Source organism: Pituophis catenifer, unplaced genomic scaffold (genome assembly GCF_029215685.1).
Source record: "Pituophis catenifer annectens isolate HBS135680 unplaced genomic scaffold, rPitCat1.0.hap2 SCAF_6, whole genome shotgun sequence".
Lineage (NCBI taxonomy): Eukaryota > Metazoa > Chordata > Lepidosauria > Squamata > Colubridae > Pituophis > Pituophis catenifer.
In genome coordinates, this window is record NW_027256886.1 from 65,765,639 (window position 1) to 65,789,892 (window position 24,254).

At 42.0% G+C, this 24,254-nt stretch overlaps 1 protein-coding gene across 1 annotated transcript in view; it reads left to right on the forward strand.

Annotated features, from left to right (window-relative positions):
- Positions 1–24,254, forward strand: part of BTAF1 (B-TFIID TATA-box binding protein associated factor 1) — a 69,338-nt gene that overhangs the window by 37,314 nt on the left and 7,770 nt on the right. The window contains exons 17-33 of the mRNA XM_070945498.1: positions 2,341–2,483; positions 2,603–2,777; positions 9,899–10,102; positions 12,351–12,777; positions 14,907–15,097; positions 16,987–17,140; positions 17,216–17,325; positions 18,283–18,484; positions 18,783–18,931; positions 19,571–19,723; positions 20,068–20,189; positions 20,287–20,454; positions 20,601–20,678; positions 20,877–21,006; positions 21,567–21,708; positions 21,826–21,956; positions 23,053–23,178. Of these exons, the coding sequence (XP_070801599.1) occupies positions 2,341–2,483; positions 2,603–2,777; positions 9,899–10,102; positions 12,351–12,777; positions 14,907–15,097; positions 16,987–17,140; positions 17,216–17,325; positions 18,283–18,484; positions 18,783–18,931; positions 19,571–19,723; positions 20,068–20,189; positions 20,287–20,454; positions 20,601–20,678; positions 20,877–21,006; positions 21,567–21,708; positions 21,826–21,956; positions 23,053–23,178 (2,805 nt within the window). The remainder of the gene's footprint in view (positions 1–2,340; positions 2,484–2,602; positions 2,778–9,898; positions 10,103–12,350; positions 12,778–14,906; positions 15,098–16,986; positions 17,141–17,215; positions 17,326–18,282; positions 18,485–18,782; positions 18,932–19,570; positions 19,724–20,067; positions 20,190–20,286; positions 20,455–20,600; positions 20,679–20,876; positions 21,007–21,566; positions 21,709–21,825; positions 21,957–23,052; positions 23,179–24,254) is intronic.

A 24,254-nucleotide genomic window follows, 5' to 3' on the forward strand; every position in this document is an offset into this window, starting at 1 on the left:
ATGGTTCAGGACAAGCATTAGACCTGCCTTTCTGTGCCAGCTTTAACTTTCACATTTCACATTTTTGGAGTATACGTTTCTTTGGCCTACCAGGTTTGTCAGTGGAATTGCATCATCTGGATACAAGGAGTATGCCTAGCTCATTTAAACAGATGTCATTTGTATAAAAAGTTAAACAGAAAGGAAGTTAATGCATAGCCTTGCTTAACCTTTTGGATTTGAGATCTGATTAGATAATTTACATAATATCTAAAGTGCCTTGAGATATTTTTGTACGGCATCTTAATCCATAGCAACCGTCAGGCTGCACCGAGACTGTTATCTGAACTGAAAGACTAGTAGACAAGAGAATCAAGGATGCAGTTCTTTAATAAGCTAATTTATTATTACAGATAACAAAGAAGCCCCAATAAAGCAGAAAAGCAGCAATTGCCAACTATAAGCTTTAAATCAGTCTTAAAATTCAAATCTTCTCTCCTGTGTATCCTAACAGACCGAAAGAGGGTCATTTGTCAGTGGGAGGGGCAGATGACATTGGTTAATGGCTTGACCTTATCCTTCTGGTACTCCCACTAACTGAAGCCCATCAAGAGTGTCCATTTTCTTTTGCCATCCATCTCTATGCGCAGAGCCCCTTGTGTGGTATTTGACTATTTTATAAGATACTTGCCATATGCCAAATAAATAAATAATACATAAAACTGTTAACCTCCTGCCCTAAAACTGGCTTATTCCTCTGCCATAATTGCACCATTGTTCCATTATCCCAGCCTATTCAGTAGATTCTTAGATTTATGTCTTGCATCTAGCTGACTTGTAGTAAGTAGCAAACAGATGGGCTAATAATTAGTAGGTTCCATTCCTTTCCATTCCATTACCTTCAGATTGGGTCTGTGATAACATAGCCCTAACTTTCTAGGATTTGCACTACCTGATCTATGTGAGTAGAGGCTGCTTGTAGAAGCCCGCTAGGCTGCAGGTATTTTAAATAGTTTAGGAAAGTCAAGTCATCATTTGACTTCCCATTTTGCAGCTGTCCAGTTAAGAGGCAAGTCTGATGGGTCATCTCTGTTGACCTCAAGAGCTAATTGCTGCAGTGACCTGCTTTGAGTCACTGCCTTAGAAGTATTCTGGGCAATCTATAGGAGGAATAGGTCTTCATGTGTCTTCAGGGCAGAAAAGGAGAGGGAGGAGAAAGAGAATGGAAAACCATGCCCACACTGTTTACATTGGAACACAGACTATCAGTCAAAAAAATCTATTTCTATATATCTTTAGAAAGTTTATGCCATTAATTACCACGTAATTTCCTTCCTGATGGTTCTTGTTTATCAAACCAAAAGCTTTCTCTGCTTGTCTCTTGGCTGAGTTGACTGAGGAGTGTTTGCATTTATTTGCTATCTTGTAATACCATTGGGTGCACCCTCCACTCTGAGATGGTGCTACCAAAAATTCAGTGAAATGGTCAGACGAGACAACACAATTTTGTCCAGTTTTTGGTTGGTTACAAAGATGAGACTAGGAGTGGTTTGAATTGAGATACCTCCTGACCCCCTTGTCATTTTCTTCTGAAATTAACTAAAATTATACTATATTTTCTATATTATATACTATACAGTACTTTCATTGCTATATTTCAATACTATATTTCCATTAGGTTACACAGATTTTACTCAAATGCATATCCAAGTTAACTATCTTAGCATTTGTCAAATTTTAAGCTTCAAACAGGAAGGAAAATAGGTTCTTTCTTTAGGCATGGGATGAAACAGATAAAAAAATCAAGTATCACAGCTTTTAATTTTTCTGAAAGGAGAGGAGTCTGAAGCATTTGTAATTATTAAGAAGGAAATAATAAGTGTCTCAAATGGGCAAATGAAGTTTCATCTCTCTTTATACTTTGGAAATGGAAAGATAATACCTATTTGCCTTTTGTCTGATAATGTTCTTGTGCCTGCATTTCTTCCTCTGTTGTGCGCATCAGGACAGCATATAAGTGCCTTTTAGCCAGCAATTGCGGTTGAATAACAAGTGCTGTTTTATAATTTCAGAGCATTAGAGCAGAGGTGGGAATTGGAGACAGCTAATCTTACAAGCCTATTGCTCTTATAGATCTGTATGCATATGCTTGGGTTTGAAATTATCCTCTCCAAAATTAAGAGACAACGAAAATGTTTATATTATATTTAATTTAAGATCCTGCTATATTCATGCATAGATTTTATCTGTGATTAAAATGCGCATTTCAAATATTACCGTTCCAAATATAAAAAGAAAAGCTGTGTGTATATATATAAAAACGTAGATCCTATCTTAACAGCAGGTGTGTTGTTTTCACAGGAAAAGTCAGGTGGGAAGCTGCGTCCATGTCAACCCCAGACCAAAGAAGTGGTCCAAGAATACATAGCTGGTGCCGAAAGCGTCACTGAAGATCCAGCAACTAGAGATTTTGTTGTAATGAGAGCTCGGATGATGGCTGCAAAGTCAGTTTATTCTTGAAAACCTTTAAGTTAAACAAGAGAGAACTTATAGTCAAGATATGTGATTCAAATTAGATTGCCTTAAACACTGTAACCCAACTAACAGAAATATATTGTTCCAGATTACTTGGAGCCCTCTGCTGCTGCATTTGTGATCCCAGTGTGAATGCTGCTTCCCAAGAAATCAAGCCAGCAGAATCACTTGCCCAACTCTTGCTTTTCCACCTGAATTCCAAGTCAGCTTTGCAGAGGTTTAGTGTTGCTTTAGTAATCTGTGAGTGGGCTGCCTTGCAGAAGGTAGGAGAATAGTACAGCCATTAAAATATATATTCTCCAACTTAAACCATTTCTGCCTCTGTTTAATAAAGCTTATAATTTTCAGATATATCGCCTTTTCCTATCAGCAGATAACAGTCCATATGCAAGATAATTTTCAGATTGACTGGAATTGGCAGAACTGTAATTCATGATGTCTATGGAGATCCTCAGTCATCCAAGGTTATGGTTGTCCCAAAGGTGCTTTTTCAAGAGGCAATTTCTCATCCAAGAAGCTTCTTCAGCTCTGTAATTCATGATTTTAGTTGCAGAGGCTGAAAGTACCCAAACAGTCTTCTAAGAATACGCATAGCAGCATTTAAAATTTTGTGTATGAAGAATAGACTTCTCCAACGCGCAGCTTGGAGAATCCAAAGCTTCGGGTTGTTCAGCAGTTGATAGCCTACACTGAGTGTGTTCCTTTAAGAGATTTCTCTTCAGACACGCCCACTTGCTCAACAGAGTCCCAGTTTAGTTCACTCAGTTGAGCCTGTGACACTGTCTGAATTTTTCTCTATATTTCTCTACTAAACTGTTCCTGAAGCTTTGGATTCTTTTCATAATTTTCTGCATCTTTGTTGGATTAAATTTCTCTCTTCGATTGGTTGGCCAGGGGTGAGTTTTGCCTGCCACCTCAGGCAGGCTGTCTGGGACTTTTTACCTTCTCCGGGACCCTGGCCACTTATCTGAATCCCCGTTCCACTTTATAGCCGCTGGCGTGTGGGTAGGTTTCCTGGCCTGCCGGTAACACCGCCCCCGCCCCTTGGACTTGATCTCGGACATTAGCGGCTTGGGATAGTTGCCCTGCTCCCAGCGGCACTTTCTCATTTAAATTTGATCTGGTGGCTGGCGCTGGGATTGCTTCTGAACGATCGCGCGCCTGGGAAGCACAGGGACAGCGCCGCAACTTCCCCTTGCCGATACTTCAATCAGCAGCTTCAATTTTAAATCGCAAGCGGCTTTTCTCAGCTTCAGTCGTCCCACGCAGCCCTGGAAGTTCTTCTGAGGCTTCAGCTGCTCTTCTCTATCGTTGGCTTCCCTCCTTGTCCTCTCGCTTGCTGGGCAGCGGCGCTAGGAGCATTTGACATTTTCGCGCCCTTTTTCGCCCACCTCAGCGCTCAGAGCCGCCATTTGTGACAGCTCACGCCAAGTTGCCTGTCCCTCCGGCGAGCCTTCTCTAACCCTCCCTACAGCTGGGCACCTCGCCTCCACCATCAGGGGAGGCGATAAGCAAAGGACTCCCTGCCAGAAAAAATCATCTATTCTTCTGCAGCCCTTCCCTGAAGCCATTCCCTCCACCCTGGTGCAAGGAAGTCAACGGCTGTTTTATTCTGCCCAGCAACTGCCTTGCGCATGCGCAGTTGGCTGCTGGAAGCCAAAGCCTCCTGCTGGCAATTTCTTGGGCTTATGACATTGCCTCTGTGTTATAACTGTTGGAGTTCTTAGTTCTCCCATTGTTCTCTTTGGACTTACCTGCTGTGCTTCCTTTGGTTCTTCTACTGTAATCATCTGTTTTTACATTTAAAAAAAAAAAAAAAAAAGATCCTGATTAATTCACATTCAGTTATAAATATTAATTAAAAAAAAAAAAAACTTATCTACATAACCATAAAAATATAAGATACTTACTTGAAATTCATCTTCATCATCTATAAAAAAAAAACAAAAAAACAAATTAATAATAATAATAATATAATAATAACAATAAAAAAAAAAAAAAAAAAAACAACGAACGGGAAAGAGACAGAACAGGAAGCGAAGGTTCCGACATGGCAGAACGTGCTCTCTCCTCAGATCTGGAGGACAACAACAGCTCTCCCGAGCGCCTCCACGAACAGGCCAAGCAGCGTAAAAGGTCCCGGAAACGCGCTGCGCATCCGTCTTCGTCGGCTGCTCCATGTTCTAAAAAGACAAAACACTCATCAGCTGCTGACAAGGACGCCTCCAGGAGACACAAGGCCCTGGAGCGCCAGTTCGAGAAAGCGCGCAGCCAGTCAAGGCAGGCGGCACTCACTCACTTACCGACGCCACTTTCGCCCGTTGTCGAAGCTACGGTCCAGCCCGTCCATCAGGCTCCTCAACAACATTTGCAACCGTTGTATCAATCGCCAAACATGGAAGTTTTCCCTGAGGCGTTTTCGACACACTGCTTGGAACCGGTGGACCTCTCGTGTAGTGCCATTCTTCCTCGGCGGTCTCAGCCGGAGGCAACCTTTACTCCCACGGCGGCAGGCTTGCGCGCCACGGAGGCAGCTCCTCCACCTTCTCAGTATGATATTCAGCAGATCATCTCTGACACGGTTACCAGGACACTGGCAGCAACTTCTCAACAAGCTGCACCATATGGAGCCTGGCCTCAGCCACGTTTTCCTCCTCCTCCTCTGGCCCGGGACTCTCAACAGGTCCCTGCCCAGTATCAGACTATGACGCATGGGTCCGAGCTGTATCTGGACCATGGTCACCGCGAGGAGTCTTCTTCGGAGGAGGGAGAGTGCGACCCGTCGGATATGGACTTATCTGATGATGCAGATATGCCACCCGAAAAGCCAGCCTTCTCTGGGCTCTTTCGACCCTCGCTGTTCAAATCGCTCCTGCGCAAGGCCAAGTTGGCCACAAATATGGCTGACCCAGTCTCTCAAGTTGATCAACCCGGTACCTCTCAACAACATGAGGCCTTGTTTACGGCGCCTAAGGCGCAAGCGGACTTTATTCCATGTCCACAGCTTTTTTCTGAGGTGGTCCAACGATCCTGGACCACGCCCTCCTCCTTGCCCGCTCCTTCGGGGCTAGACAAAAAGCTTTATTGTTCGGCGCCTAGTCTCCAAGATCTCCTTCAGTTACCGACTGTAGACGCGCCAGTGGCCAATCTGACGGCTTCCTCTGTAATTTCCAACGACGTCGCCGACGGTTTGCGCTCAGAGGACCGAAAAGCTGAGTTTAACTTCCGACGTACTCACAACGCGGCCGCCTGGGCGGTTAGGGCAGCCACCTCAGCTTCCTTCTTCAGCCGTGCCTGCTTAATCTGGCTCCGCCAACTTCACGAGCGCCTTCCCCCGGCGGATTCACGCCTCCGCCAAGACGTCAACAAACTGGTGGCGGCTACTGAATATACGGCGGACGCTTCGCTCAATGCCGCGAAGTTCGCTTCGCGCGCCCTGGTGTCGTCCGTCACATCTCGCCGTCTATTATGGCTTAAAAATTGGAGAGCTGATGCCAAGTCTAGGTGGCGCCTCGCTTCAACTCCATATAAGGGTTCCCGTCTTTTTGGAGAGGCCTTAGACCCCATCCTTGTCGAGGACAAGGATAAACGGAAGGTGATGCCATCCTCGTATAAGAGGGCAGATCGTAGACCATCGTCCTACTTCACCAGGCAGCCCTTTCGGAACGACTCCGGCCCTTCGGGGTCCTTCTCCTCAAGGCCCTATTCTCAAGGATTCGACCGTTCCCTCGATAGATCCTCCTTCAGAGACCGTGGTCGAAAGGCCTCAGCACCCAAACGGCCATTTCGAGGTACGGGATCCCGTACCTTTCGAAGAGGGAAGTGACTACATCCATCTTCCCATTGGCGGCCGTCTGACTCATTTTCTTCCCCAGTGGGAGATCTCGACGTCGGACGCCTGGGTGCTCCAGACAATCCGTCTTGGCCTTACCCTGGAGTTCCGCTCCAGACCTCCCTCACACTTTGTCCAATGCCCTATTTCTCCCAACCTGGACAAGCGCCAGCTAATGGAGGCAGAAATCCATCACCTGCTTCAAATCCAAGCCATCGAACCGGTTCCCCACCATCATCGCGGGACCGGCTTCTATTCAATTTTCTTCCTGGTCCCCAAATCATCAGGGGGTCACAGAGGCATCCTAGATCTCAAGAGGCTGAACGAATTTATAGTATATCATCAGTTCAAAATGGAGTCCCTCCGATCAATTCTGGCTTCCATTCGACCATCGGACTGGATGACCTCTATCGATTTGAAAGAAGCTTACCTCCACGTACCCATACGACTGTCCCATCGTCGTTTCCTACGCTTTGCCTACAACAACAGGCATTACCAATACAGAGCAATGCCCTTCGGCCTCTCCTCCGCCCCAAGGACCTTTACAAAGCTCCTGGCAGCAGTGGCGGCCCATCTACGTCAACATCCGGTCCGGCTCCACTGCTACTTGGACGATATCCTAGTGCTCTCCCCTTTTCCGGCCCGGGCATCCCGAGACCTAGAAGTGGTGTGTCGCTGCCTTCGTCATCATGGCTTCTCCCTCAACATCCCGAAGAGCCAACTGCAGCCCACTACTCGCATCCTTCACCTAGGGACAATAATAGATTCCGTAAGGGGTCAGGTGTTCCTGTCAACGGACCGGTGCTCCAGTCTCCAGTCATTAACATCACAGGTCCTCTCCTCTCGGAAGGTGACCTTGCTGCTCCTGTCCCGCCTGCTCGGCAAAATGATTTCCTGCCTGTCTGTCGTCCCTTGGGCGAGATTCCATTCACGCCAGCTCCAATGGTTCCTCCTCCCCTTTCAGAGAGCCAGGAGGAGCAACTCTCCCACACAAGTTTCCCTCCCGCCAGAGGTCGCAAGGTCTCTCCTCTGGTGGTCCTCCCAGAGCCTACGTCAGGGCAGCTACTTCCAGAATCTACAGCGCCTGGTAGTGACAACGGACGCCAGCCTGACGGGATGGGGAGGTCATCTTTTATCCCACGTTGCCCAGGGAACGTGGTCAGCAGTGGAGAGCCTCAACGGGATCAATTGGTTGGAACTCTGTGCGATCCGCCTCTCCCTTCAACGGTTCCAGCAGATTGTGTCGGGGCACCATGTCCTGATACGCACGGACAATGTAACAGCAAAGGCGCACGTGAACCGCCAGGGGGGGACTCGCTCGGGTCCATTGATGGAGGAAACGACCCTACTGCTGATCTGGGCGGAGACGCACGTCCTGTCCCTTGTGGCGGAGCACATCGCCGGGACCACGAACATCACAGCGGACTGGCTCAGCAGGCAACACTTGGACCACGCCGAGTGGCGACTTCACCCAGATCTGTTCGCCGAGATCGTCCGCAGATTCGGCACGCCTCTAATCGATCTATTTGCCAGCCGCGACAACACTCACCTCCCCAGGTTCTTCACCCGGTACCAGTGCCCTCAGGCGGAGGGAGTCGACGCCCTCGCCTCTCCCTGGCCCAGGGGTCTCCTCTATGCCTTTCCCCCTCTACCGCTCCTTCCTCGTCTGATCCGCAGGATAATAGCAGACAGGGCAGACGTCGTTCTGGTCGCACCCCACTGGCCTCGGAGGTCCTGGTTTGCGGATCTGGTGGACCTGTCGGTGGCACGGCCGTGGAGGATTCCAGGGGACAGGATCGTTCTCAGCCAGGGGGTCATTCTGCACCCAGACCCGCAGTGGTTGCAGTTGACCGCCTGGCGCTTGAACGGATCTTGCTAAGGCGAGCCAACGTGCCTAGCAATGCGATCCCCACGATTCAGGCGTCGAGACGGCCGTCAACATGCCGCATTTATAACGCAACCTGGAACTCCTTCTGCTCCTGGTGTGCTAAATTCCACCTGGATCCAACGTCTGCTTCTGTCCCCGAAGTGCTGGGATTCCTTCAGCGGGGCATGGACAAGCACCTTGCGCCTAACACTCTTCGTCGCCAAGTTGCTGCACTTAGTACGGTCCTTTCGACTTCTGCAAAGCTTCCTCTCTCCCAGGACCCGACGATTCGCGACTTTCTGCGAGGGGCATCGAACCTGCGCCCTCCTGTTATACATCGATACCCGACCTGGGATTTGACTCTGGTCCTTCAGGCCCTCATGCACCCTCCATTTGAACCTCTCGCCTCCATCAGCCTCCGCTTTCTGACTCTTAAGGTGGCGTTTCTGGTCGCGATTACTTCGGCTCGCCGTGTATCCGAACTAGCTGCACTGTCTGTGAGAAGCGACCTTTGTGTCTTCCACGCAAATCGCGTGGTACTAAGACTAGACCCCTCATTCCTGCCTAAAGTAAATTCCACATTCCATCGAGCCCAGGAATTGATCCTTCCGGACTTCTGCCCCGATCCTCGACATCCTCGGGAAGCGGACTGGCACCTGCTAGATGTCCGACGGGCTCTGCGCCGGTATATTAAGCGGACTGAGCATTTCCGGAAATCTGAATCGCTCTTCATTTCCTTTCTGCCCGCTTCCATGGGCCGGAAGGTTTCTTCCACGACAATTGGGAGATGGATTAAATCCTGCATCTCTAGGGCTTATTCGGCTCGGAACAAACCGGTTCCGCAGAGAATTCTTCCACACTCCACCAGGAGCGCCGCCACTACAGCCGCCTGGGCCACTAATGCCTCCATTTCTGACATATGCAGGGCGGCTACCTGGTCATCCTTGAACCCCTTCATCAGGCACTACAAGGTGGATTCCTTTGCCTCGGCGGAGGCATCCTTCGGCCGCCGGGTGCTCCAAGCTGTATGCAACTCTTCAGACGACGTACAGCAGCCGGGTTCCCTCCCTGTCTGAACTTGCTTGGGTAAATCCCGAAGCTTTGGATTCTCCAAGCTGCGCGTTGGAGAACGGACGTTGCTTACCTGAACGTCCCTTCTCGACGCGCAGCTGGAGAATCCAACCCACCCAGCTGACTGCTGGACATTCCTTCCTGACGCTCTACTGCTCCTTACTTCGTGAACAAAACTGGGACTCTGTTGAGCAAGTGGGCGTGTCTGAAGAGAAATCTCTTAAAGGAACACACTCAGTGTAGGCTATCAACTGCTGAACAACCCGAAGCTTTGGATTCTCCAGCTGCGCGTCGAGAAGGGACGTTCAGGTAAGCAACGTCCGTTTTCTGCCATGCTGTCATGTGTTTTCAAAAATTGCTTGAGATTTGAAAGCCAGCAGGTGACTATTTGAAACATTGCTGCTTTTTGGGGATTAAGTCCATTTTTTTATCTAGATGTACATTAAGTATTCAGTTCCATAAGACTTATCGCATTGTACTTTTATTTTAAATCATGAAACCAAATAAACACCAGTTAAATCATTTAGAGGTTTTTCAGTACTTGTAATAAGTTAATCCTCTGTACATCTTTAAGATCATTTTCATTCAAAATGTAAAATTTTGGTTGTTTGCAGGAAAATAAAATAGTGGCCGATGCTGTCCTGTCACGCTTACTTGGAGTTCTTTCTGAGCATCTTTATTATGATGAAATTGCAGTTCCCTTCACCCGGATGCAGAACGAATGTAAACAACTTATCTCTTCATTCACCGATGCAAACATTGATATTTCCAGCAAAGTAAACTGCAGCGTATTTACAATAGATCAAGCTAATGAATTGGTGAGTAGATTAAAAAAAAAAAGATTAGCCTTCACACTTCCATTGAAACCACTGTGGTGGCAAAGTGTTCCCCAGTCTCTGCAATTACCTTTTAAAATAAATCTGTTGATCCTCCAAAATAGATAGGATCTTTTTATTTAGAATAGAATAGAATTCTTTATTGGCCAAGTGTGATTGGACACACAAGGAATTTGTCTTGGTGCATACACTCAGTGTACATAAAAGAAAAGATATATTTGTCAACTATCATAAGGTACAACACTTAATGATAGTCATAGGGAACAAATAAGCAATCAAATCATAAACAGTCAATATAAATCTTAAGGATACTAGCAACAAGGTTACAGTCATAAGTGGGAGGAGATGAGTGATAGGAACGATGAGAAGATTAATAATAATGCAGACTTAATAATTAGTTTGACAGTGTTGAAGGAATTATTTGTTTAGCAGAGTGATGGCGTTCGGGAAAAAACTGTTCTTCTGTCTAGTTGTTCTGATGTGCAGTGCTCTATAGCGTCGTTTTGAGGGTAGGAGTTGAAACAATTTATGTCCAGGATGCGAGGGGTCTGTAAATATTTTCACAGCCCTCTTTTTGACTCGTGCAGTATACAGGTCCTCAGTATAGGACTGTTCTGCCCCAGCTACGGACACCAAAGAAGGCAGCACACACAAAGTCCGTACAAACCTTAATTTACTAATTTAAATCAGTTTTTTCTGAACAAAGGCTGTTAAATTAACTTCATTAACAGGCGACAAGAATCCAAAGAATAATAACTGTAATCTTACTATGGTTGGCAGAATGCCCAGAAGCAATTTGCAGGAAACTGATAAGAGAAACAAGGTCAAGACGCAAAGGAATCTGAACAAAGTTGTTTCTTGCAAATTGCCTCAGTCATCGTCCTTCCTTAAATAGGCTAGGGGAGTGGCCAATTAGCCCCAAGCCTTACTCTCGAGGAGACCTCCTCCTGAGGAGCCACTCCTGCCTTTTGGCAGCTCTGCACGCTCGTGCATCGAGAAGAGGCTCCTTCTCTTCATCCTCTTCACTTATGGGAGCTTCTGGAGGTTCTTAAGGCCCTGGCTGAATCCCCGCCTCTGGCACCATATCTTCTCCAGCCTCCTCATTGTCTGACTTGAGTGCCAGCTGCACAGGCTGCTGGTGCAGCACCACATCAGCCTCCTCGCTGTCGGAATCAGCTACTAGCTGCACAGGCCGCTGACGGGCCACAACAAGGTCCTCCTTTTTGCATACAGGTAGACCTCAGCTTACAACCACAGTTCAGACCGCAATTTGGGTCACTAAGTGTTGCGGTTGTAAAGCAACATGTTGTCTGAGCACATTATTTTGCAATCCTGACCATTAGCTGTCATTAAGTAAATTTTATTGGTCATTAGTTAAGGACTCACCCCAATCCAAGTCATTCCAGTCTTGGTCCCTCACAGATCTGAGTCCCAGTAAGGTAAGAGACTGACTCCAACTCCCCCACCTACCTACCTGCCTGCCTGTCTCCCCCACCCTCATCTCTGTCTTTTTGTCCTCTCTTCACCCTATCTTGTGGTGCAGCAAGCAGCTCCAGAACTGCATGGCTCTGGAGCTACTTACCACACCCTGGAAGCCACAGCTGCTTTAGCCCACTTCCTGTCACCCAGTCAATTGTAATATTAATAACTAGATAAAAAGCAGTCCTGATAATCACATACTGAAATCAGTAAACTCAGAAAGCATTGGTTGACATCCTCTTCAATGTTTGGGTCTGGGTAAAAAGAAATAGACCTTGTGCTCAATCATCGCAAGAGACAAGTAGCTTTAGATTCAAGGATTTTCCATCTCTGTGGATTTTCCGAATTTAGTTACTTACGGGGTTGCACTTTCCATATGGCACTTGCGTGTAATTTAAGAGTAATTTGTTACTTGTTTTGTCTTTCCTTTGTAATACTTTTTGGCTATTTGTACTTTATAAATTGAATTACAATGGTAGCAACCTAGAAGTCACTTGATTAAATAAATTTTTTAAATGGTGATTTTTTTTTTAATATCTGGAGCATTGCACGAATGTTCAATATTCTTCCTACAATTATTTTTAATCTCATAAGTGTAGTTTTATTTTGTGTTTTCATATGCATTTTTGATTACTTTGAGTACAGAGATCAACATCTATAAAAATAAATATGGGTTTGTACCAGCTTCTAGTGATTTAAAACCCTTCAATGTCCCAAAATAGTAATGATTTTTTTACATTTTTTTATTAAGGTTACTACTGTTTTTAATGAAGCTACATCATTTCAAAACCTAAATCCCAAAGTTTTACAGCAATTAGAAAGCAAGCGACAGCAAGTTCAAATGACAGTCACAGAAACAAACCTGGAATGGCAAACATTGCAGCTGAGAGTGCATACATTTACTGCTTGTGCTGTTGTCAATTTGGAGCAGCTTCCAGAAAAAATAAATCCGGTTATAAAGCCTTTGATGGAGGCTGTGAAGAAAGAAGAAAACACACTAGTACAAAATTATTCAGCTTTATGCATAGCAAAATTGCTTCAGCAATGTATTGCAAGATCTCCCTGCCCCAATTCAAAAATCATTAAAAATCTTTGCACCTCGCTGTGTGTGGATCCCCATCTTACTCCTTTAGCATCATGTCCAGCACAGCCACAGAGCAGCCATGAAAACTCAAAAGGTATGTTGACCAACTGCTAATCTTCAGTTTGCTTCATATAACCATCTTCATGGGTTCTACATTCTTATAAAAAAGTATTCCAAGGAGTTGGTTATGGCCTTTAAAGTTCTCCATGGCAGGGGTCCAGGTTACTTGATAAACCGTCTCATCCCTCAAGGAAGGCCCGCCCTACTCATGTTGGCAGAGGACACCTGCTGCAGATCCCGTCAGTAAAGGAATTCAGCCTGGTGGGATCCAGGAGAAGAGCCCTCCTCTGCCACAGCATCGGCCTCTGGAACATCCTGCCTCCTAGGATGAGGCCTGCCCCAAACCTCCTGTCCTTCCGTAAGAGCCTGAAGGCCTTCCAGTTGGCTTGGGGACCCCATGAGGGAGTTACTGGGCTAATAACTGACCCCAACTACTCACTGCCCGCCCATCTTGTGTCTTCATTATTTTTATTGCGTCAATGATTTAGTATTGTTATATTTACATTTTTATAATGTTATGTTCTACTGTTGTAAACTTCCCCGAGTAGCCTCATGGAGAGATGGGTGGCAAATAAATTTAAAAACAAACAAACATACTTTTCTTTCTTTCTTTCTTTCTTTCTTTCTTTCTTTCTTTCTTTCTTTCTTTCTTTCTTTCTTTCTTTCTTTCTTTCTTTCTTTCTTTCTTTCTTTCTTTCTTTCTTTCTTTCTTTCTTTCTTTCTTTCTTTCTTTCTTTTTTTCTTCCCTCCCAACTTTGGCTACTTGAAGATGTGTGGATTTCAACTCCAAAAATTGCTAGCTGGGGAATTCTGAGGATTGAAGTGCACACATTTTCAAGTGGCCAAAGTTTGCTATAGAAGTTGCTATAGAACATTGCTATAGAAGTTGAAACAAGTTCAGATGACATTGTCAGCTTACTGTAAATGCATTATAGCATTTTATGCTTTCTAAAGCATTTTTAGTAATTTATGATTTTAAAAAATCTCTGATGAATTCTCACCATTTTGTTCCAGCTGCTATAGAGAAGAACCTCAGCTTATAATTGCTTTTGGAGATTTTTCTCTGTGTTTAGGCTCCGTTCATCACATCTTGCTAAGCTGGGGTTTGTGGCATAAATTGAAATTAGTTTGCTATCTGAGCCAAAACCTGAAAGATCACATTGTTGCTTAGCACAATCTGTGAATCTAGGATAAGATTAGAATATCACAGACGTTGTGCAAGTTTGGTTAAGTCATGTGTCCTTTTAACATATTATTGGTACATCATGATTACACTATTTCATATAATGTATGTCTTCAGTGTCACTTTAAAATATGTTTCATGTTTCTCAAACATTCACTGACTTCTTTTGGAATGCTATTGGTTTTGGTTTTGTGAATCACCATTGACTATAGGATTTGAATTTGAAACTGCTTTCTTTTACTCATACTCTCAGTAAAATAATCATTATTTTCCTCTCCATGACAAAAACAGTGGGAGAAGTAAAAAAGCCAAGGAAAGAAAAAAATACATTACTGTACTTATTTATACCTCCCACATTTTACCCAGAGATACTCCTTAGTTTATTTCATCTCCACCACATCCCTGCATATAAGATTAGATTGAGCTATAAATCATCCAGTAAGCTTCATTAACAAGCAGAAATTTGAATTTGTATCTCTCTACGTTTGTTGCAGCATTCTTAATTACTGTTCCATACTAATTTGCTAAATTTCATAAGTGTTTCCTAATTCTGTCTCAGAATAATTCAGATCTTTCTTTCTTTCTTTCTTTCTTTCTTTCTTTCTTTCTTTCTTTCTTTCTTTCTTTCTTTCTTTCTTTCTTTCTTTCTATCTCTCCCTCCTTCCCTCCCTCCCTCTCTCTCTCTCTCTATCTCATTCATTCATACGTTCATTCATTTGTTCATCTCACAAAACAAGTGACTCTGGACCACGTACATTTTCATTGTTATCCTGCCAGCATGTTGCTCTGAATTTCAAACCAAATATTCTAGTGATCATAATCCCTTAGAATTTCAAGTTCAGCTTTTTTAAAGAATTAATATTAGAGATTGATTTTTCTCTCTAATTTCCTTTTCCATTACAATTTGTGAGAAGAGAACATGTTTGTGACCATCCCTGCTGCTTCTATTAGAGTGTTTTTAATTGCCACCTTTTTTGTAGGATCTAATTCTGAAAGAGATGGGATGCATCATACAGTCACCAAGCACAGAGGTATAATTACACTATATAGGCACCAAAAAGCTGCATTTGCCATCACAAGCCGACGGGGTCCAACACCAAAGGCCACCAAAGCCCAAATTGGAGATTTGCCTGCAAGCACTAGTGGAAATGTAACAGCAGAGCTTGATGAAGTGGGTACAAAGTTTAATTTTCAGTTTTGCAAACATTACACAGTGCTCCAATATTAATAGATAGGTAACTTGAATTGTCTTAGAAAAATGCACCAAGTTACTCTGGTGGTGAGGGGTGGAAATGGGTGAAAAATGCACCAAGCTACTCTGGTGGTGAGGGGTATACATTGAGGAGCAGAGCAAAGGTTGAATACAAGGGATTTCATTATATGCTGAATATATATTAGGGAGGCTAGTTTCAAAGATGATCAGTATTGATTTACAATTAGAGAATGCCAATAATTTTCATTGATTTTCACTACCTCATAATGAAAGCGAAGGAGAAATGGATACCTTAAATACCCAAAACATCAAGCTAAAGACAACAAGTACAGCAATCAGCTTTAGAACTTGCAATGAACATACTCAAATAGTGGATAGCTTTTTCATTTAGGATCAACCATTAAGAGTAAAGGAAGTAGCAGTCGAGAAATACACCATAGACTAGATTTGTGTAGCGATATGATTAGGTTTAGCAATGAAAGCCTTGGAAAAGATTTTCAAATGCTATGACGTATCTATACCTGCAAAGATCAGAATTGTGGAGACAGTGGTTATCTCTGTGGCTTTCTCTAGTAAAAACTGAGCAAGCAAAATAAAAAGAGTGTTAATGCTTTTGAACTTGGGTGTCAAAGGAGTCTGATGGAAATACCAAGGATAGCCAAGAAAAAAAAAATCACAAAACAAATCAACCCAGAGTTTTCACAACACACAAATGACTAGGCTCAAATTAGCAGATAATGTATCTTAGATACATTATGTGAAGACTTAGCACCCTTGAGATGTCATAATTCTGGGAAAGGTAGAAGGAAAAAGAAGAGGATAACAATTAGCAGGGACTTGATTATAGCATTGATGGGAGCAGAGTTGAAAGACCAGAAGGATCAGGCTGGGGTGGGGGGTTATCCTGGAGAAAACCTATGCAGTTGCTAACAGTCAACATCAGCTAAATTGCACCTAATCAAAATGGGGTTTATGTAAAAAAGAAACTTTGATGTTGAGCCTTTTAAAAATAGATTGTCCTATTTTCTTTCCTTGGCCATAACATTCTTCCCTCCCACTCCCTCTTTTCTTTTTTTTTAATGGAAATGAGGGAAGCTTTTGTGCATGCTTAGACTGACCTCCTTCTGGCAGTCCTTTCACACTTCCATCGCTCCTGAGAAAATGAGACACATTTGTTTCTTAGACTTGTAAGATCAATTTTACAAGAGAACGAGAAAGGCAAGAATGGAAGGAAAGAACAAGGTTGCTAGCAAATATTGTTGTATTTCTTTTTTTAATCCTGCTAGCCCGTTCACAAAGAATAATCTGTATGTGTTATTCCCAGCTTGACGACTTGAAATCTTGGAAATTAAATGTACTTAAAAACAACAACTAAAAAAACATTGTGATTTGAAGCAATTATAGTGTTAGTTATTTTACTGATCCCTTTTCTATCATTGTTGAACATCTCTTACAAAAACAGCCCTAAATTTCACTGAATTTCACATTGAGTTTGAAACATTTCAGTTAATTTTAAATTACTCATATGCGTGAATTGAAAACAATGGGAAACAAAATTTTAGCCATCATCCTGATATTGATTATACCATATTAATCTAACATACGTTGTAGATTATAGGTTGGTTTTAAAGTTGAGACTGTTAGTGCTCCCCCATGTTGGTCCTTTATTTGGATCAATATTTGATATATTGTAGTATACTTCCCACTTCAATTTCTCTTTATCTATTTGATATATGGAAACTCTGGAAAAGCACGTTATCTTTTTCCTGGAGTAACTACATTAGATACCAACATGCTATTTTATTTGTCTTTATTTGCTTTTAAATTATCCTCTTATTAAATTCTAGGCTCAGAAGCCCTACATTGTACAGCGGAGAGGAGCAGAATTTGCTTTATCCACTATAGCAAAGCATTTTGGAGATGAAATGGCAGTAGGCTTGCCACATCTTTGGGATACTATGGTCGGGTCCTTAAAGAACAGTATCGATATAAATAACTTCGGTAGGTATATTTCTTAAGACTTGGCTAATTTAAAATTTCAATTTTAAAAAAATCTAATACTATTTTCTGTAATAGATCGAAAGTTACTCTTGGAAAAAGGAGATGGACCAGCCCAGGAATTGGTGAATTCTCTACAAGTTTTTGAAATAACTGCAGCTTCTATGGATATTCGGCTTCACACTCTGGTATTGAATTTTGTTTAGAAATAGTTAACATTTTCACTGAGGTTCAATATTTGTTTTTGCTTTTTCTTAAATTTGGAATAATGGTTAGAACTGCCATCTGCAATTAAAATATTATTATGATATTTATGTAAACTCGCAGGATTGTTTTTTTTTTGACATGTGTACATTCAAATTAAACTGATGTTTCTCTGTGTCATATATATGTGTGTGAGGGGTATATGCATATTGCATAATGGTTATCTTTTGAGAGCTGAATGCAACAAAATTTCATTTTAATGTATGCTTATTAGTGTATGTTTAAAGTGACAATAAAGTTTTTGTTCCATTCTATTTTTATATTTAAATCGACCCTATTCTCTTTTTTGAAAGAGAATTCTAAGAGTTGTTGTGGTTTTAGCTTAACAGGCAACCATTCTTGAAGCTATTTTAAAGCCATTCTTCCTGGCATAATAATGATTGGACCATGTCTTTAAAAATAAGGCTCTAAATAACTGTGTCGTGCACCATCATATGCCTGTGTCTGTTTCTGATTTTTTTTATTTATTTATTTATATGCCGCCCTTCTCCGGGGACTCAGGGCGGCTTACACTGCGCTAAGCAATAGCCTTCATACTTTTGTATATTTATACAAAGTCAGCTTATTGCCCCCACAAACTGGGTCCTCAATTTATCTACCTTAGAAAGTCAATCTTGAGCCTGGTGAGATTCGAACTTACAGTAATTGCAGACAGCTGGTGTTAATCACAATGCTATCAGTCTGCTGAGCCACCAGGCCCAATGTATTGTTCAAATACATTCCCCTGTCCTTGTTCCATTGCAAATAGATAAATCATGTATTCAGTATTGTAAATAACTCACACTAACAATGAACTAAAATAGCTGTCTTTTGATAGAGTAAAAGAGTATCTTGAGTAGCCTTTGCTATACCTGTGACTGACCCATGGTTTCTTTTTTCAGTTAATACAGCACTTGCCTTACCTTTGTATGTGCCTTCAACACCCCAGCACTGCAGTGAGGCATATGGCGGCCCGTTGTGTGGGTGTAATGAGCAAAATAGCTACCGTGGAAACCATTCATATTTTTCTAGAAAAGGTTCTTCCTTGGCTGGGAGCGATAGATGATAGTACCAAGCAAGAAGGAGCAATTGAAGCTCTCGGCGGTATCCTTGCTAAATTCTTTTGCAGTCAGTCTGTGTGGGGATGTCCACTGAAGGCTAGCTTTGTCTAAATAAAACTTAATTCTGAAATTGGCTGCTTGAAAGCAATAACTTCCAAGATAAATAAAAGAAAGGAATGTTCTCCTTTTATCTTGATTAAGTAGATAAATTGAAGAGCTCAGCAGGGAGGTGCCTCGGGCAAAAGTTTGGTGGGGAGGGAGGGGGAAATGTTAGAATCATTTCTGGTGTAAAAGAGTCTCTATTGCTAATAAGAAAGTAATCCTTAACAATGAATCTACAGCTATAATGGAGCAATTAGATGTTGGAATTATTCCCTATATAGTTCTGCTTGTGGTTCCTGTTCTGGGCAGGATGAGTGATCAGACAGACAGTGTCCGTTTCATGGCTACCCAGTGCTTTGCAACTCTGATTAGATTAATGCCGCTTGAGGTAAGTCAGACCCTTTCCTGTTGTGTCTCAAGACATACCACCTTCGTTTGCTTGTTTGTTCCCTGAATTGGTTCTTGAGATACAGACTTACAGCCACAGCTGGGACCAGAATTCCCACTGCTAAGCAAGGCATTAAGTGAGTTGCACCCAAGTTTACAACCTTACAGCCACGGTTAAGCAAATTGCTGCAGTTGTTAAGTGACTCACACGATTGTTAAGCGAATCCGGCTTTTCCCGTTGACTTTGCTTGTTGGAAGCCAACCGAGAAGGTTGCAAAATGGCAATCACATGATCATGGGGATGGCACCATTCTGCATTGTCCAAAGAATACGTTTTCTATATAAAGCTTTATTTCATTTAGAGTTATCATTTTTTCAATTTTCCATCATTGCTTGGCCTTTCAGAACACCCCTTCTTTCATTCTAAATTACAAGCTATTCTGATAGTAAATTACTATGCAAGTTTGCTTAAATATTTGACTAATGAAAATTTGAAGACCACGTGCATTTTACAAACTCTGAAAACAGCGTGACTTTAATTTGCCTTTTTAGCAGGAAGTAGATCCTAATAGATACACAAACCGCACTTGGCCAAATAAAGTACTCAATTTTTAACTTGTACTTCTATCTTTTCTTTCAGGCTGGTATTCCAGATCCACCAAATATGTCTGAAGATTTAATTAAAATAAAAGCCAAAGAACGCCATTTCTTGGAACAATTATTGGATGGAAAAAAACTAGAAAATTATAAAATTCCAGTACCAATTAAAGCAGAACTCAGAAAATATCAGCAGGTAAATTTTCATTTGCTAAACAGTTTGAGGCCTTGGCTCTCATCTAGGTTTTTTTTTTAATGTATCTATTATAAAACTTCTCCAGACAAGTAAGATGAAATGATCCATTTGAAGAAGGATGCTTTAGATTGGCAACCAAGTTTCATTGGTGTTTTTGAAATTTTCTATTTCTCAATTCATTTTCCAGTTGCCACATTTTAAATTGTCAAAATTATATAACTTGGAAACTGCTTCATGGTCCTTATTAAGAGTGAAAGTCATATGTAAATATAACAGTAAATAAAAGAAGTCCAATATATATTTTTCAGCTCTCACACTATTAGGATCTTTGTCATATCTTACAGGAAGGTGTGAACTGGTTGGCTTTTCTCAACAAATACAAACTTCACGGTATCCTGTGTGATGATATGGGCTTAGGAAAAACCCTGCAATCCATCTGTATTCTTGCAGGAGATCACTATCTCAGGTAGATTACATAGTTACTGCTGTTCAATATTTCTCCAAATGTTTTCCCCCCAGCACAATAAATAAATGAATGAATTTTCTTCTACTGTTCTCCAAAGGGCCCAAGAATATGCAAGAACTAAGATGGCTGATAGCATTCCACTCCCATCCTTGGTTGTGTGCCCGCCCACCCTGACAGGTCATTGGGTGGATGAAGTGGGCAAATTTTGTTCCAAGGAGTTTTTGAATCCTTTGCACTATACTGGCCCTCCAACCGAAAGGGCAAGGTAAGCGATGTATTTAAAAATGTTACTTTTGGTGGTTGGAAATGTTTCCTTTTCTTGGAATTATTTGAATTTTTAAAATCTTTGTAGCTTGTAGGGTTTTATGCTGTATATAAAAGCCTAATTCATTTATGTTTCGTCTCTTTCAGGTTACAGCACCATGTAAAAAGACACAACCTAATTGTAGCTTCTTATGATGTTGTGAGAAATGACATTGATTTTTTCAGGTGAGAGCTTTTTTTTTATTATTATTTTAGGTGTTTCATATGCTTTAAAACTGGCGGGCCGGGGGAAGGCCCCGCCCACTCCAGCTCTGTGAAGGCAAAAAACATTGCAATACATCACAATATGGCCCGTGATGCAAGCGGGTTTGACACCCCTGCTTTAAAATAACTAAAACCAATTAATGGCATCTTCTTTCCTAGAAATATTAAATTCAATTACTGTATTCTTGATGAAGGACATGTCATCAAAAATGGAAAAACGAAGCTATCAAAAGCTATAAAGCAATTGGCTGCCAATTACAGAATAATACTCTCTGGGACACCAATCCAGGTAATCCATGTCTAAATAGGCTCATATCCACATATTTGATTGCCAAATTCTAGGCATGATGTTGATTACTAAGTATTGCTGTGCAAAGCATGTCAATATGAATGAGACACCCCTCAAGAGCTGGTAAAGCTGTTTGGGAAGTTTTTCCCAGTTCTGCATGCAGGGATGTGCACCAAGAGTCATGGGCCACCTCAGTGGAACAACTGTCACTTACCCATGCAGACAGCAAGGAAAATCTTTGAAACAGTTGTGCCATTTTTTCCCCAGAGATTGTGGTGGTCTTTAAATTGTTGTAGAGGGATGCCTTACTTCTCATTACTATTCATGCAGAGCACCCCTTTCGGATGCTTTGATTTTACAGTTTGAATTTATGTGGACTAATTTTTTAATGCATGTCTCATCCCCAAGCAAAATACGTCAGAATAAAGAATATTTGTGGAATCAGGCAGGCAGGCATGATGAATTTCTCTATTTTGCAATAAATTCACTATAATTTGTACTGCAAATGGCCAACTTGCTATCGTTACATTTTTTTTTTCTATCCCCTCTTTTTCTTTCAGAACAATGTCTTAGAATTGTGGTCACTATTTGATTTTCTTATGCCGGGATTTTTGGGTACTGAGCGTCAGTTTGCAGCTCGTTATGGCAAGCCCATATTAGCAAGTAGAGATGCTCGGAGCTCTAGTCGAGAACAGGAGGCAGGTAAGAAACACTGCTTAATAAAATTCCTTTCCTTTTGGAGGAATTCATGAATCCTGCTCTCGATTTAGTGATACAACATTAGGTAGTTCGATAACATTTTCTTATGGGCCTTTGTAGGTGTCCTTGCAATGGAGGCATTACACAGGCAAGTCCTGCCATTTTTATTACGAAGGATGAAAGAGGACGTATTGCAAGATCTTCCACCAAAAATCATTCAAGACTATTACTGTATTCTCAGCTCCCTCCAGGCAAGTTAACTTTATTTGAATCACATTGACATTTAGAACAGAAGAGAAGAATCACTTGTGGGTTTTCTCAAATCCTTTGCTTGTTCTAAATGGATCTTTCCCCATACTGTTGAAAGTGTGCTTGGAAACAATTTGCCTCTGAAGTCAAAATCTGCTATATTTATTGATTTAAAAGATAAAAGTTTGCCCTGACCAGTCGTGTCCAAATTTAGGGGATTGGTGCACATCTCTGTTTCCTTGCCGAAGAGCCACTGTTATCTGAAGACGCTTTCATGGTCATGTGTCTGTCATGACTATATGCCAAGGCACACAGAATACAAACCCAGAGTCTTAATTGCTCGGCCATTGTGCCCCTATTTACTGAAGCAGTTGCCTCCAAAGATAGATGGAATCCAGTATATTTTTCTGACAGATGGAGGAGGCTGTGATTTTTGTCCCTTCTCCCTTCTTTTTGCAGCCCCATATCTCATTTAAGAGTTTGATTGGAAGAATGGAGAGAATGTATGAAATATAGATAGGTACCAGTAGCAAAAGTGATACATTTTGTAAATGCAGCTTCTCTGCTGTTGGAAAATTGAAATGGTGACTCCCTGCATTGGCTTTTTCTTTGGAAATGCAGTAGTATTTTGATTGAAACGTGGTTTCACTCAATCTTACATGTAAGTAACCTGTAGGACACAATAAAAGCATTTGCAGTTTTAATTTAGCTTTTTAGAATCACTATACATGCTGATGTAGCATTTGGTTGCTAAACTAGGATTTGACATTTTGCTAGTGGGAGGATACAGCCAGTTTAGCTTTTTAAAAGATTCATCCGGTGACAGTTCATCTTTTTTGATGCAAACCAAAAATCCTCCTTGTAAAAAAAATGGTCTGAGCAGGTCTTTTCAAAGTGACATTTGTAGGATAGTAATAATAATTTAACATTCCCTGCAAATAAGGCCCAAGCACCCTTTTGGTAGCACTCACTCTGCCTGAGGGAGAAGGAGAACTCGTGGTCTCCTGCTCTTTAATCCAACCATCCTTTAATCATTACACCAACCTGGTTCCAATTACTGTAACTGTAAATAATATATACATTTGTTTCTTTTGATAGGTTCAACTGTATGAAGATTTTGCCAAGTCTCGCGCCAAATGTGATGTCGATGAAACAGTTTCAGCAGCTTCACTCACTGAAGAGACTGAAAAACCAAAGCTTAAAGCTACAGGACACGTATTTCAGGTTGGAAATGCATCTGCTTATTTTGCTACCTAATGAGATGCAAAACCCTGAATTTCAGCCTGAGTGAAATTTCAACCTCTCAGCACAGACACATTTTCCCTATGCAGAGAAATATAGCTTATCTAACTTGCATCCTGGCCCCAATAGTGCAGATGGGGAGGCTTTGTAAACTAGAAGTTACTCAAATTGGATTAAACCCTGTCAATTAAATTTAACCCTATTTTATCTTGCTAGCTAAACCAGATGAGGTTAGCTGATGGGTCTTAAACCTTCAGTGAGACAGGAAGCTGCTTATCCAGGCATGTGACAACAGACTCCGGTAGATTGACCAAGTCGGACATTGAAAGGTCCAATGGTTATGAAGCATCATAGAATGTGAAGAGCAGGACAAGACACAGAAGACATCCTGGTGTCTACTGTACCTTGTCCTATCTCCAGTTGTCTTGATTCTGTTTTGTTACTGGACTCAGGTGGGAATTGAGAAGAGGGAATGAGAGTGACTCGGCACAACTCCCTCTCACTTAAATCTAAATTACATGTTAGTCTCAGCACCATTATATATTGTATTTATACAGTGATCATGTGAAGTGTTCCCTTTGGGTCCTCCTTGAGCCACCAATGCCATTAAGGGGGACTAACATTTAGGTCAGAAACTGCAAGATATTACATCTTCTGGACAGAGATGAGGTCTCCCTTGAACGGTAATGAGACTTCTAGACTCTTGGGGATAGTCTGGCTCCATAAGAGAGGGAAGTAAAAGAGGTAGCTGAGTGTCCACCTTCTAAAATTCAGAAAAAGGTAGTAACAGGTTTGAACTAAAGCTTTGAAGTTTGATCCTAAATTATCTAACTTCTCCGTTTCGCTACCGATGGGTACTGATTTTGCTATTACTTCCACAGCGTGGGATTTTGGAGCCTGTGAGCAAAGGGGAGGCTTGATTTCAAAAGATGATTATCAAGATAAAGAGAGCTATTTTCATGAGATTTTTTTCCACTCTGAATGGCAGACTGAACCAACCTCATGAAAATAGTTTGAAACCCTCCACATTTAATGAAAAAGACTTGACAAACATATTA